Source organism: Hippocampus guttulatus, chromosome 11 (assembly GCF_054856545.1).
Source record: "Hippocampus guttulatus isolate MCC_2025c chromosome 11, RoL_Hgut_1.0, whole genome shotgun sequence".
In the NCBI taxonomy this organism is placed as follows: domain Eukaryota; kingdom Metazoa; phylum Chordata; class Actinopteri; order Syngnathiformes; family Syngnathidae; genus Hippocampus; species Hippocampus guttulatus.
In genome coordinates this window covers 14,540,599-14,556,412 of record NC_141271.1, presented here as the reverse complement: position 1 = coordinate 14,556,412, position 15,814 = coordinate 14,540,599, and the positions used below count along the sequence as shown (strand labels likewise).

The following is a 15,814-nucleotide window of genomic DNA, read 5'->3' as shown; positions in this document are numbered from 1 at the left end:
ATCAGGACCAAATTGACAGGTCTTTAAGGAGAAGCAGATTGATTTACACAGCCGCTAATGAACCCCCCCCTCCAACCCACCCCAACTTCACCCACAAAGGGAACAAAGGTAAACAAGTCTTTTGCACCTCGGGTTCGACCGAGTACACTTTTCGGACTGAACTTCTGAGACCACGGATCAAGTTTTGCCAATTTTATGCTATGTGCAAATATAGGTTGACATCCGTTTTGTACCAGTCAGCCAAAAACTTTGGTCCAAACATAGCTCAAGGTCCCATGATTGCATCTGCATATAAACACTTTATGGTGAATTGTAATTCCTGTTAGCGTCACCGTTCAGTGATGAAACATTTCCTTTTCCGCACACCTTTTCAATTAATTATTACCAAAGCATGCCAGCATGCAAATCGGAGACCGTTGAAACAAAATGACAACTGGTGAACATGAAAACATTTGGAATACAACTGTAATATTAAGTATGAACATCAATGATACTTTAGTTGAGGCTGTTTTTTCATATATTTTTCAAGACAACCCCCCCAACAATAAACCACATAGCCTTTACAGATTAACTTAATTTCACATTGTCTAAACTTTTGAACACAATTTCAATCTTTAAATATTCCAGTGTATTTGCACAATTTACTGCCCTCAAGGGGAAGTTAACACAGATTATTATTTTTTTAAACATTGCGATGTTCTATGAGGCCCCACCAGTCTAAACATGGCATTTTGATCAATATTGCTTTTGTGGACTCTTAAGCAATAAAATCCACCCATTTTTATCCATCAAAGGGGCAGCCATTTTGCCACTTGCTTTTGGCTGAAAATGACATCACAGTTGCTCAGGGCTCAAGTCATCATGGCTCACCTGTTTTCTGAGTTTGGTCATGTGACGTCCGCAAGCTGAGCCGCGATTGGTCGTGTAATATTAATCAGACTGCTGTATTTAGACTATTGGGGCAGTGTAGAAAATATTGAAAAGACCATATTTGAGCCGACTTTCCCTTTAAAAAGGAGCTGAACGGCCCCGTATAAAACAGGTGTTTGTTCCGTGAATTGACCAATACTTGGTCTGATTCAATAATAATTGCTATGTAAACAGTCCTCTTCATCACATTGTTTCCATTTGGCACTAGGAGACCAAAACACCATCTACCAATTGATCAAAAGTACCTTACCATTGCAAGGATTCAAACAGGATGTTGTCAGTGCTATTAGCAGGTTGCAAAGGAGACTGGAAGAGTCCCAGAAAAATGTAGATGTGGACATTGTGGGGGGTAGTGTGTGTGTGTGTGTTTGGGGGGGGGGGGGGTAGATCAGCTCATCAGAAAGCTCTGTCGAGGCCTGAAACGATCATGAACAAATGAATCAGGTGTGTTGGCGTAGGGAGGGATCTAAAACAGGCAGGAAGGTTATGGCTCTCGAGGAACCGGAGTTCCCTACCCCTGGCCGAAGTCAACTTCCTTTCACATATGTGCTTAATGTAATTAAGAGCTCAGTTGAGGTGTTATTTATGGTTTATATTTTTTGCAACAGGATTGTAAAGCTGTGGTAGTTCCAAAAATGTTAGGATCAGTAAATTGTCCATCCTTTCATCTATGTTATACAGAAAACTAATGGATGGATGCACAGGCATCTATTGGAGCAATAAACGTAAGCTTCTTTGCGCGAGAGCAGCTGATAGATGAAATAACCGTTTGCACTTGTTATTGTGAGATTTTGTTCATCTTGTGCTTTTTTTTTTTTTTTTTTTTTTTTTTTTAAATATTCCAAATAGTTAACCTTGCGTCAAAACTTTCCATGTCGAAGCCGGCTGCTGTTGCACGAGGAGGTCATGGCTGGTGAAAAAACAGGCTTGTGTTTTGATGTTGGCTGCTACCTACTCTAACCACCTCCCCTCCCACTCCCCCCTGAGCTCCTCTGATCTATTATGCAGCTAATTAAAATACCCTCTCCACCTCCGCCTTAGCATCAGAGTCATGGTCAGACTCCTTTGTGTAGTACGGCTGGAAAACAATATCAATAACAACAACAAAAACAACAGTAGCCTTTGGTCCAAGGAGGAGAGGAGGAGGACAGTCTTTGATGATGCACATCAAAGACATGCATTGAATCGGCGCACGTTCTACATGCCAAGGTCCTCTCGTATCCCGCTTATGTGGCATTGGCACGTTGGGGCACCCAATGGCAGAAGGTGAGCTGCGTGGTCTGCGGGATGCATCCTCCGAGATTCAAAGTCAACTTGTGGAGACAGCAATGGCCTGATGAGTGACATTGATCACTCTGAATGCAACTATCAAATCAGTGCTCCATCCATGTCCGATTGTGTTTGTCGTCATTGGGGTCAAAAGTGAGCTGGATCCTATCCTTATAGACTGGTTACATATATAGACAACCATTTACACACACAATTGCACCGATGGACAATTCAGAGTACAGCTGAGTGATATGACATTTTAAGTGTATATTGTGGAAAATATTACCAAGAGGATAAGGGAGCATACAACAGACCCCTGTGGCACACCAGAGGACACAGGGCATGGATGGGATATGAATGATTTGAGCTGGGTATGGGCAGAGACGTAGGATCTGAAACAATGCAGGGTTGTGAGTGCTGCCAATATAGTTTATTATTTATGGCTCATGGCAGGACAGTGTGGTTGTAGATAGCACGTCTACCTCACAGTAGAGAGGTTATTTGTTCAAATCTCAGCTTGAACCCTCCTATCAATCCATGATTTCCTTATTTCCGTGAAAGAAGCCATCTGCGGAACCCAGTGGGCAACAGAAGGCCCCTATGACTACATGGACCTCGGTGGGAAGGTTCACAGAGAATTCTGTCCATTCACCAATGGTGCTGTGCTGGCCAGCAGAGGCCCCTGGGGACACCTGCTGTTTGACTTGGCTCTCCACTCGCCACTGCTACACAGGCCCGCAGTTGTTTGTGGGCACAAGCTGCAGAGCTGCAGGTATTTCCTGAAATGTTTCTCTGTCATAAGATATGCAAGTTAGGTGAGAGGTGGTTAAGCGGTCATTAGATGCAAGTATGGCAAGACAACACGTCACCAGACACAATGTGATTTTAGTGCTGTTTTTGCACACACCTTCCCATGTGAATAAATAAACAGCAGCGCGGGCAATGGCAAAGTATGGCCTGTGGGTAGTCTCGTCATGTAATCAAGTACAAATACTTAGTTTTTATTGTGAAGAATTATTTTCTTACCTCATTATTTATATTTCTGGCAGCTTTTATATTTACTCCACTGCATTTCCTAAATAAAATGTAGTCTTTGAGTGTAATACGTTTCTCATGAGTATGTGAGGTACTCAAATGTGAAGAAATTGTTTGTTGACCTGATGCCTGGAGTTCAGCTGCAATTTGAGAAACCTTATGACTGTCGTGCTACTCCGTCGTGCAATTGTCGTGCAATTTATGCTAACCTTGGCGAGTTTCTCGAAACGGGAGCTGTTTTTGATAAACACGACAGCAGAAGGCAAGCTAAGACCATTGTTGTTCAAACAATAACAACAACAACATTGAATGTCTACAACATTAGCTGAATCAATTATTTGTTGATGGTGCCATAAAGCTCCTCGGTGTGACGTTGTACTGCAGTCCGTAACAGAAAATCTTTCAGCCTGGTGTCATTTTTGCAAAGATTTTCCAATGTCACTCCTTACAAAACAGTAAAGGGTAAGCGATCAAATGCTGATGGCCTAACATCTGTTCTAATGACACCTGAAATGAAAAAAAAAACAAGTGTATCGTGACTTTCGGGCCACCTTATATTTGGCATTAGCGTTCGACCACTTTTGTCCTCCGATGCACCAGATGTTTCTCTCATCTTTTCCGTCACCTCAGCATCAATATGCACGCTCCACTATTACCTAAATGCACACTTGCAGCCAAGCAAGTCATCTCTGCACACCTGCACAGACAGGTACACGCATCGAAAAGAGTGAAAGTTCTCCTCACTTCCCTCTTCTCCCTGTAAATATCCTCCTGCTATTTCTTGTCCGTTTGGCCCTTCTCAAATTATCTCTTGGGATTGATGGCGGTAATTTTCACGCATTAGTTCCCCCTTTCATGCATAATGGGTGGACCCACCAACGAGTTCGTGCAGTACATCTGTCCATTGAGTATCATTACCTACAACCCAGCAGGGGCACGTAATTGACAATTGTTCCTAATTAGCAAACATGATTGCAACCACTCTTTTTGCCTGTCCTGGAAGTCTCTTCACCAAGAGCGCTCGAGATTATCTTGAAGGCACAGTGTCCGAGGAAAATCTTACTCCGCTCTCTATACTACGTCACTCAGAAGCCAAATTTTATTCTTCATAATGCAACATCTGTAAACATTTTTCTAAATACCAACACATTTGAACAACTGGAAAATTTAAGGGAAATTTGGTGTAGTTTTTGACTTGTTCGGATGAAAATAAATAAATAAATAAGAAATGTACAGTATATTCAAAAGAACGCATTCTAAAAATGTGGGGAAACCTTCTGTGTCATATTTTGGTGAATTTCATCCATCATTTTCGAATCCGCTTATCCTCACGCGTGTCGCGGGCATGCTGGAGCCTATCCCAGCTGTCTTCGGGCAGTAGGCGGGGACACCATGAACTGGTTGCCAGCCAATCGCAGGGCATGAATTTCATATTCTGTGGTTTTGGTCAGTCTACGTGTGTGAGTCTTATTTATTTATTTTAAACACCAAAAAACAATCTAAAATGCTGGAAATGGCTTCTTTGAGGATGCAATGTTAGCGATTGAACAAACATGGCATTTTTAAGGTCTCCTGAAAAAAGGATTTTAGAGGGACAAAGATTCTGCCCAACAACAGCGGTGTTCACTTGAGCAAGATTCGCACAAAAAGCATGTTTGTTTGTTTTTTTTCCCCCGGCATCCACATTCCCTGTCTTTAGAGTCATGCATCCCCACAAATTTCATTTTGAATCGATTTTCAAGGGCTCTATTTTCATCACCGGTGCAAGTCTTACTAGTGTAAATCTGCACAAAATAGCCGACTTGTATCGGCGGAGCTCAGAAACTGACAGTCTGCATCTTGATCAAATTCACCAAAAATCACGTGACACTCCTAGTTGGACATTCAGAGATTGCGATAATTTGGTCTACTTTCAACAATCAACTTGTCAGGTGTGTTGGGCGTATGTCAAAGGAAATGCCTTCAGAATGCCGCAGCGCCCAGCAAGTTGGAGCGAGATGAACAAATTGTTAAGCGAGCGCAACGAGGCGTCTGTGGGCACGAATATTAGGATATTCTAATTTTTATGCTTGCGTGCAGCTGCGTTTTCTACGAGTATATATCATTCCCAAATTTATCATCAGTTTTAGCTTATTCGTTGGCTGTACCGCTTTTTTTGTTTGCTTTAGTTCCACAATATGTATTTTTTTTCTTTTTTTGGTGTCGACGCTGATTTTATTTTATTTCTTTCCACTAGCATGGTCCTGTGTTTCTCAGTGACTCGTACATGAATCTCACTGACAAAATTCCAAAACATGCAATCCAAATTAAAACCTTTGCCCTTTAGCGGAAGTCTGTACTGCGAGTCTAATACTGTATATGTCCTATATGTGTCAGAAGGATAAACCAAAAAAAATGTCCAAAATCATTCAGGCAAAGGCTAAATTTGTCATCCGACTTCCTACTATTCGTGCTGCGTTTCCTAACCTCTGCAAACAAGGGCATGGCATTTGCATCCACCCTGACCGTTCCTCCATTTCCCCCCGTTTCCCCTCGGTCTGAGCTCGACCAGCCCCGCTGAGCTCATCTCTCGCGCTCCGCGACGGGGCCTGCTTCTGATTTAAAGCGCCCCGTGGGGGGGCATGTGTGGAGAGACTCACGCTGTGAAGTCTCTCTACAGCTGAAGGTCAAAACACACTCGTGAGCGCAACCACGGGATGACACAACAGCAGGCTGAATTAAAAGATGAAACCCAAGGAGTTCCCCCTCTGTGGCAGTTTAGCTCAGTTCTTTATTCAAACACAACTCACAAAAAAATTTATGAACTCCCACCAGGGAAACTACAGTATGGCTTCTTCGCTATGGCAGCAAAAAAAAAATAAAAAATAGATATACTTGTTCACAATGAACACAAGTAACTTCCCTCTACAATTATGGCTTATCCAAAAATTAAATATTTGGTCACACCGGGGACAATATAATTTTACTTCCTGTTCTATGGTCATCATCACAATTTCCCTCTTATGATAACCTTCCAAAGTGGAATTTAGAAAAATGTCATAAAAGGGCAAATAAAAACCAAAACGAAAAATCCAGTTGCTTTGTATGACTGAAGAATCAAATTTCTCTTGGAATTGTTCAGGGTTAGTTTCCACCAAAACGTTATCTATGAATTACAATTGCTAAGCTAGCAGACTAAATTCTTGCAATGAAAGATTAAATACAAAACAAAAATGCTAATATTGTCAGGAAACATAACATCCCTAAAGCCTTTGTGCAACATTTCCGAATAAAGTTCTGAATCTTCAACAGAAATGTGTCAAAGGTAAGACCAAAAAAAGAAAAAAACCCAAACCAATCAACTATTGATTCATATTTTACAAAAAAAAAAAAAAGAAGAGGAGTGATTTTAAAATTGACTGGTGAATTGCTTAAGATTCTACCATAGAATTTGTCACATTTCATTTTTTATTGGCTAACCTACTAAACTGGAAAATAAGCGTCATATAATTTTGATTTGATCACAACAAAATAAGCCGTATTTGCGACTCGTTACAAATCACTTTTGTGCGATATTAATCCAAAATTCTCACGAGAACAGGTTTCAAATATACGCCATCCCTATAAAATCAACAACAACAAAAAAGGTCTGTGAACAACAAAAGAATTGACCTTTGCCAACCAAGCATGTATTTTGTGAAAAGATGTGAGTATTTTTCCCTCAAAGTATCATTTGTAATTCACATTTCCTGAAAAAAACAAAACAAAAAAATAGAATGAGTGTGAAGTGTGTACAAGCAGCACCAAAATCAAACAAAAGAAGCAGTTTATTTGGCAGAGGTTAGCTTCATAATTCGGGTGGAAGAAGGAAGTTGAAAGTGTGAGGTCTGTTTGCATGAAAGGTAAAAAAGGAACTTGCAAATGTGGCAACCTTGGGAAAATATTGAAAACTATTGGTTTGACGCTCCACAAAATTTCATGAGATCAAGAAACTAATCGAGGTTAGCAGGTCCGTAATCATGCCAGTGACCATAGCATCTGTTTTTGTTGTCTGTTTTGCGTTTTACTGCGCTTCTTAATTACACTGGCTGACAACAAACATAAGCACGAACAAGAAAAAAGCCCCCAAAAAAACCCCATCTGTTTCTTTTGATCGGAAGCTCCGGGAGTCCAGATGAAGTTTTTTTTTTCTTCTCCCTGCCCTTTCCTACTTTTTTTTCTTAACATTTGCATATTTCAAAAGTCTATCCCCAAAAAAATAGCCAGGGGGCCCAAAATGGCCGCCTACCCGCATGGCGAAAACTCAACCGAGAGCAAAAAAGACAAAAGAGAGAGTTCAACCGATTTGAGGATGATCTTTCATAAACAGCGATGTCTGTTAGCGGACGGTTGCTTATTAAGCGGAGTTTAATCGGCAAATTCGCTGCAGCTCCAACACATGGCGGAAAGAGAATGTAGTGAGAGAGAGAGAGAGACACACGCATCAGAAGTCGGCCTCTTCACCCAACTTCCTTCATGAATAACAAATAAGACGAGCAGCCAGCACAACACATGCAAAACATTACCGCGTCCCTGCACACTCATCTGGCTTCCTCAACATTCTGCCGCCGGACTTGGAAAGTGGTCTGCTGCTTTTGGAGCCGGCCACGCCGTTTGTGGGGTTTTGTTGTTGTTGTTGTTGTTGTTTTTATTTCACAAGTTGAAGAAGTAGGATTTGAACATGTTCACGGCACAATCAATCATTCAAGTTGAAAGATTCCAAAAGAAATGCGCACGACTCTTTATGAATGTTCTGTGAGTCTTTTACTTTGAGAAAAAAATTCAAAAACGTTGTGTTAATGTTTTGGTTTTTTTGTCCCATGTATAAGTACTTCAGGTTGGGTGTTCGATTATATTTAAGTTGATTAATGTCACATTTTGAGGGAAGATTTTGAATGCTGAGTGTACACTGTGAACTTTTACTTTGCGCTTTTAAAAACTGTAACTTTTCAAACTTCTAATGCTGTGAAATTGATCAACAAAACTATTTAGGAGTATTTTTTTTCCCCACCAACAAGCTAACATCCCTTTGTCCAAACGGAAGCAATTTAGCCAATATGTCTAAACAAATGTTGAATTAATATAGATTTTTTTTTTTTGTTGCTCTCCATGCATCTTTTATTTTTAACTTGAAGACTTCATCTAAAAATACCTGTTCGGTGCGTAAATTTAAATTAGAACATCATGGTGACATGTTTGTAGTTGGATGTTGCCACGCTTAACGTGTCCACTCTGTCATGGTGAAATATCAATTTAAAAAAAAAAAGGGATACTAAGTGGAGGTCCACCGCCTGCTCATTAAATGCGAACATTAGTCGAAAATGTCTCTGCACTGCTATCGTACACGCTCTCAGAAAACGGACTTATTTTGCTGTTTGCATGTACATTTGGCAAGTGTGGGAGCTTGACCGATCTGAAGTTTTTATAGCTAACGTCTACTGAATACAATGAATATCAAGTTCGATTTGCACGTTTTGGGGGTGAAATGGAAAAGTCCCAAAGGCATTTCATCCATGAGCCACTTTATAAACTGGACCCGAGACCTTGCAAGTCAAACATGCAGCACAGTGAGTCCTTCCGCTCAACTCATACGTTTGGGAGAAAATGGTTCCCACAGGACGTTTACGTGTCATATCGTCCCGTAAACGGGCCCAGTGTTGAAAAATCCTCCCTTGATGAATGTATTTCCAACTGCATTTGTGGCGGCTTTTTGCACTCTAGCAGTGAGGCGCAACTGTGTTCTTTCTTGACCACTTGAAAGGCAGAGCACATTAGCATGCGCGAGGCGTGCACACCTTGCTTGTGTCCAAAGCTGAGGATCCTTGAGAAACGTTCCGGCTAGTATGCTATCTCATCTATCTATTTGTGTATTTATTCTGAGAGACAAGCATTCAAAGTGCTGTTGTGTGAGACAGAGTGTATTTTTCTTCCCATTATCATCATTTTCCCACACAGTCACTCAACAGCTAAACCCCAAAATAAGACGAATTGCTCTCTTTGAAAATGTTGTACTTTTCCCCTCAACTCCAAAATGATCAGTCACTCACTCTACGCATTTTTCTGTCGAAGCATCGAGTGAAGAACTCAATGGTAAGAAAGGAATGTGCCGATGTCACCAATATGTGGACCCGCAGCCTTATAGGTGTAATAGTGCATTGTTACACTATAAAAGAACAAAATATGGGACTCATTTAGAACATGTATGCGGTTACTTTTCACAGACTAAACACTTATTGTCATTGGACTTTTTTTTGCAAGATAGAACGAGATTGGGGATACAGTAATTGTGCAGGTATCCTCTTCACGTTGCTCAAATGTCATTCCGACACGACTCGTGGCCTCTCAGGAGCCGCATATTGTGCATTGCTGTGATGCACGGAAACATTGAGACCGGTAATAGGAATCATCAAAATTCACCTTGGTGCAACTTTTAGCTTTTCTACTCTGCGTGCACCTCTTTAGCAGCAAAACCTCGAAATGAGTTCAAATTAAATTGATCTAAAATGCGGGTTCAATTCAGGCCATGTGAGCTATTATTTTGACTCAACGTTTCAGCACTAATCTATTGGACAAAAAAAAAGCAAACTTCAAAGATGAGCTCGTAAAGGAAAAATGATGCACTCTATTGCTACCAACTGATGAAGTAAATCGAATACTTTATACCACTGTAATGTTTTTCCCACGTGGCTCACAACATCGAGGGAGTATTAGCTTGGTATTGAGGAATTTTGATGTAATGTATTCAAGCCAACACCTTATTTTTTTCCCTTTGGGACACCTGTTATTAATGTTTTGCTTGTCTCATGTAGTTACATGACAAAATATTCGAAACAGCCCTCTACATGATACAGTGTAAAGTTCTACACCACAGTAAACTGTAAACATATCCAAGCTGTTAAATGAATGCCTCTGATCAAAAGCTGACAGAAAAAGAGAGCACTTTGATTGGATCTGGCAGATTGTACACGCGTTTGTAGTCACCGGGTTGTAAAGCAATAAGATGTTCATATTGTTATTGTCTAAGTGTAGAAAGTTTAGCGCATTGACCAGATTGGTGTCCCTCGTACATACACACACTCCTCTCAGGCTGAGCGTCCAATCAGCAAGGACTCAGCGGGCTAGTTTGCAGCTAATTGGCCGGAGATGGGAGAGGGAAGCTCGGCCGTGGTCGCAGTTAAACACATGTTCGCCTCCTTTGCTCCGTGGAGGATGCGCTTCGTCTCAGCGGGGAGTTTTCGACCTGATCATTTCATCGCGTTCTAAAAAAAAAAAAAAAAAAATTCTAATTAGAAGACTAAGGGACAGACTTTTACGCACGTTCCAGGCAGGCACGGATCGAATAATTCTGTGGATTATTCACGATTGGAGAAACTTTTTTTTTTAAACTGTAACTTTTGCTGTCCCCTTGATTTTCAGTATTTTTTTTATGGCTGTTTTCGATATAAGGACTGTTTTTGCTCTTTTTTCACACGGTGCGTTTGCGAGTGGATCCGGTGTTTAAAAGAGCAAGTAAAAAAAAAAGTCCAGATTTATGATTTGGGGGATGGCTACAGCCACCTCCAGCCCGTACCTAGCCAGCAGCAGGATTCTAACCGGCCCGGTCTCCCACTCTGACCGGAGAGGCGGTAGCATGCAGCCGGCAAACGGCGTGGTCACCTCGGTGTCTTCCAGCGCGTTCAGAGGGGACCCCTCGGTCAAGATGGTGCAGAGCGAATTCATGCAAGGGGCCACCATGGTGTCCAGCAACGGGGGGCATATGCTAAGTCATGCCCACCAGTGGGTCACGTCGTTGCCGCACGCCGCGGCCGCGGCCGCTGCGGCTGCGGCGGCCGCGGCTGCCGCAGCCGAAGTTGGTGCGGCGTGGCCGGCCAGCTCCCAGACCCAGGAGATGAAGAGAGGCGGCGGCGGGAGGGAGGACCTCCACTCGGGTGCTACACTGCATCACCGCGGCTCCCATTTAGGGGGCCATCAAGCGCAGCCTGGCGGCTGGGTGGGCACCATCAACATTAGTGAGGGTCAGACGCAGCCGCACCAGCAACAGCAGAGCCTCGTTTACTCCCAACCCGCCGCCGCCTTCACTGTCAACGGGATGCTCAGCACCCAGAGCCTCATGCACCCCGGTTCGCTCTTGCGTGGGGACTCCCCAGAGCTGGACCACCCTCATCACCACCACCACCACCCCCACCACCACCACCACCACCATCCTCATAATCATCATCCTCATCACCAGCACGCGCACCATCAGCACCAGCATCATCATCAGCATCATCACCAAGAGGCGCACTCGGATGAGGACACGCCGACCTCGGACGACCTGGAGCACTTCGCCAAGCAATTCAAGCAGCGTCGCATCAAGCTGGGTTTCACGCAGGCCGACGTGGGTCTGGCACTGGGCACGCTCTACGGCAACGTCTTCTCGCAGACCACCATCTGCCGGTTCGAGGCGCTGCAGCTGAGCTTCAAGAACATGTGCAAGCTGAAGCCGCTGCTCAATAAGTGGCTGGAGGAGGCCGACTCGAGCACCGGCAGCCCGGCCAGCATCGACAAAATCGCCACGCAGGGACGCAAGAGGAAAAAGCGCACGTCCATCGAGGTGAGCGTCAAAGGCGCGCTGGAGAGCCACTTTCTCAAGTGCCCCAAGCCGTCGGCACAAGAGATCAACGGGCTGGCGGACACACTGCAGCTGGAGAAGGAGGTGGTGCGCGTGTGGTTCTGCAACCGCAGGCAGAAAGAGAAGCGCATGACGCCGCCCGGGCTTCCGCGAAGCCCGGACAACGCGTACTCGCAGGTGGGCAGCATGGGCGCGGATACGCCGCCACCTTCCCTAGACTGCAAGAGGATGTACAGCGACACGTGAACGCCGCACCAAATCGCCCAAACTTTATTTTTCTCTTTGTTTGCCTCACTTCAGCGTTTTGTTACAAGCTCCAATGTGTGTCCTGTGATCCGTTATGTGCGCGCGCGTGTGTGTGCGCGAGTGTGTAAATTCAAAGCAGCACAAAAAGTCCATTTTTATGCATCATAGTGAAAAACATAAGTACAAACATTAAAATAAATCACCGACTTGCTTTAATTTAGCACTGACTTGTTCCCGAATACCCCCCCCCACCCCCATTAGGTTTCTTCCAATTGTGTTTTTAGTAGACATACAGTTCTCGCAACTCGTTTCATTGTTTTGCTTTCCTTTATTATTGAGATACGTGGGTTTTAATTTCAAGTACAAAAAAATCCTTTACATGTACAAGGCAAGTGTGTATTATTGTGTGATAGTTTGCACTATTTATTTCCCCCCTCATTCTTACAGTATTTCCAGTGAAAAAATGAATTATTTAATAAATTGGACTGACATGGAAGATGACACGTGAGTTGAACATTATTACACACGTGCGCGCGTTTTGTTCTAATGACCCAGCTAAATGTTTTCTGCATCTACTGTATATGTTTTTGTATATCTATCTATCTATCTATCTATTTGTCTGTCTCCAATCAGGCCGAATTTGGAATTTTTTTGCACTGCAGCAACATCAATTTTTTTAAAATCTGTAGGCCTAAATCACACACTTACTGCAAATGCATGTTGACGTTACTGCTCAACATTTATTACAAGTATTATCCAAAAACAAACAGTTTTAATTAGATACAGCTGAAAAGGAAAACATTTATATGAGGTGTAGCCCTGTAAAAAACAAAAAACCTGTTTGAAATCACAGAAATCTGATAACGATGATGTCGAGCTTGATGATGGCGACGATGAGATGATCATTTGAATGAGGTGTGTTGGAGGAAGGAAACATCTCAAACATGCAGGATAGTGGCCCTGGAAGACCAGAGTTTCACACCAGTTGTTCTAAATTATACGAAACCGAAGTTTGTGTCAGCTGCGACCATCAACAAACCCGAGACCCGTATGGTAGTTTATCTTTTCTGGCCTTTATTGTTATGACTTTGTTTCACAATTTCGTTTGTGTCGAAATTACCATACAAAATCAAAAGGGCATTGTACCAACCTGGTTTGTTTTATTACCACTTGAAAAAGCGCTCAAACTAGGGTATCCTTTTGTAAAGTGCCATAAAAACTCACTCAAGGTGTCCCCAGTATTTGGCAAGCGGGATGTATAATTAACCCTTTCAGGGACAGCGGTCACTACAGTGGACGGCTTAATCCCGTTATCAGGTTACAGGTTGCATGAAAGGGTGAACAGTCTTTGTCGTGACATTTCACGTTTTTGAGGCTTCGTATCGCATTAACAAATAAATTGAATGTATAGTACACAGGTTATTAATATGTGTGAAAACATGCAGGAAAACAGACAAGAGTATTAGCATCAATGTGCTGTTGACCAAAGAAGTCTTTCGCACTAAGCCAAATAATGCAAATTGCACAGTTAATACGGTACTGACATTTGGGTAGTTAGTGTAAATACCACAGCTTGAATTGCATTTAACTTGCAGATGAAATCTATATTCATACAGCACATGAGTATGTATTCAAGTAGTCTATTGTGGCACCCAACATTTAAAAATAGTTATTTCTTTTCTTAAAGCAGATCTTAACCCTGTCATGTACCGTACTGTAAGACTCACTCAAGCTACACAGCCCGTGGACCGGAGCATCAAATTTGACCAGGCTATGCAATTTGAAAAACAAATAATACCTCAGATGAACAAGCCCAGAAACATGTCACGGACAAATCCTCATCATGATAAACATTTGTTCGATCACGGAAAATAAAATGGGCCCTAATAGTGATCGCAATTCATGCTGTCTTCATTTTTGCCATGTGGTTGGTGGTGGAAACGTTCGAGGCACAAAAATGAAATAAATATATGCAATGCAGTATACGAAATTTCAGAAATATGACTTGTTAAAAATGTATATACGCCGTTTGGCTTCATGTCATAAAAAGATGGTCCTTTGGTCACTCTGAGAACAAAAAAGAAGTCAGCGGGGTCTTGAACATTCTCTATTCAGGTTCCAGCAGTCCGGAATGCCCTACCCAGAAAAAATGAGAGTGACTACATCAGTAGAAATGTTGAAACCTCGACTTAAGACTATTTGGTACACATTGTAAGGATTATATCGTATGGTAAATGTTGCCCTCTCGGCTTGCATTGCAGACCGGACTTCCTGGAAGGGGGATCCCTCCATCAGTTTTTTTTTCTTTTCCTCTGAATCTGAATGGGTTTTCTCTGAGGCTTTCCTTGGCCGGATGGGAGGGTGTCGACCAATGGAAGTCGTTCATTTTTGTGAAATGTGGGCTAGCAAAGCCCTTTGAAACTCTTTTTGCGATGAAAGGCTGTGTGAATTAGCTTGTCTTGACACACTATTGAATGAGAAACTGGTAGTGTGTGCATAAGTCACCAGTGCCATTTAAAGCGATCGTTAATTTAAATAAGGTACTTTGGTCTGTTGTGTTTGCTCCACATGGAATAAATGCACTCGAAATATAAAGTACTTTGGGCTCTAGTTTTGTAGACAGCGCACATGCACTCGGGTGTTAAAATTAATGCATTTTGATTTTCATGCAAGTGTGAGTCTCCTTGAGCGTGTGTGGGAATCTTTCGGACTGAGGGCGTTTTCCTTTCCAAGCCACTGGCGCAACAGACAATTTTTGTGGCTGAAAAATAGACGAAATATTATACCAGCCGAAAGGAGGTCTAAGTTGTGGCGTAGATGGTGTAATGTGATTTTGGTGGTTTTGATCGAGGTGCAAGCAGATATATTCTGAGCTCTGCGGACATATGTGGCGGAGTTCCTTATGAATTTCCTTTGCCCGCATCAATCTTCTGCATGGAGACTCATGCTTCTACCATGTAGACCGGGTGTCTCTCCTGCACTGAATTGGCTGGGTTTACTCCAACGACGGCGCAAACACCCGTTACAAACTGCGAATGAAAATACCAAAAGAAAAAAAACTCCACCCATGCATACAGTCAGACCATGTTTTGCACTAGACTAGTGTGCTGGGTACAAAATTAGTCCTCTTTCTGTTTCTTTAAACTCCACGGTAGATGCCAGTTTTACAGGTGCCACGCCTACCCTGCAGTTGGCAAAAATTTCCGCCACATATGAGGGTATCAGTAGTTCAGGAAAACTGCAGTTTACGGCATTTACTCAAAAGGACACATGACACAAAACATGTGTATGCACGACGAAAAGCGATCGACATTGCCTCGGTGTGCTCTTCTAAGTTGTGCTCTTTTCTGCATTTTGACGTGAGGCTGCCTGCATTCATGCACAATCCTGTGCCAGCCAGCAAAGTTCAGCACTCCCAGCTGACAGGTCAACGCGCTAGCGGTTGCCAAGGTGACAGAGTGACACCAGACAGCAGATCTTAGGCCACACATGATGGATAATGGCGGCGCGTGCTTCCTCACCCCAATCAATACTCACACACACACACACACACACACACACACACACACACACGCATCACAACGAAGTGAAAGAATCTTACCGATGACAACTGGAAAAGTCGAGCCAACAGGAAGCAGAGGTTGCTGCCAGAAAGGAATCAACAATCCTGTATGTTAATATTTGAACTCACACAGTATATACCAA

At 42.8% G+C, this 15,814-nt stretch overlaps 1 protein-coding gene across 1 annotated transcript; it reads left to right on the top strand.

The window, feature by feature from the left end:
- The first annotated feature begins 10,442 nt into the window (after positions 1-10,442).
- pou3f3a (POU class 3 homeobox 3a) lies at positions 10,443-13,979 on the top strand. Its single transcript, XM_086123706.1, has one exon. The coding sequence runs from the start codon at positions 10,784-10,786 to the stop codon at positions 12,107-12,109; it is 1,326 nt and encodes a 441-aa protein (XP_085979832.1). The 5' UTR covers positions 10,443-10,783; the 3' UTR covers positions 12,110-13,979.
- Positions 13,980-15,814: the final 1,835 nt, after the last annotated feature.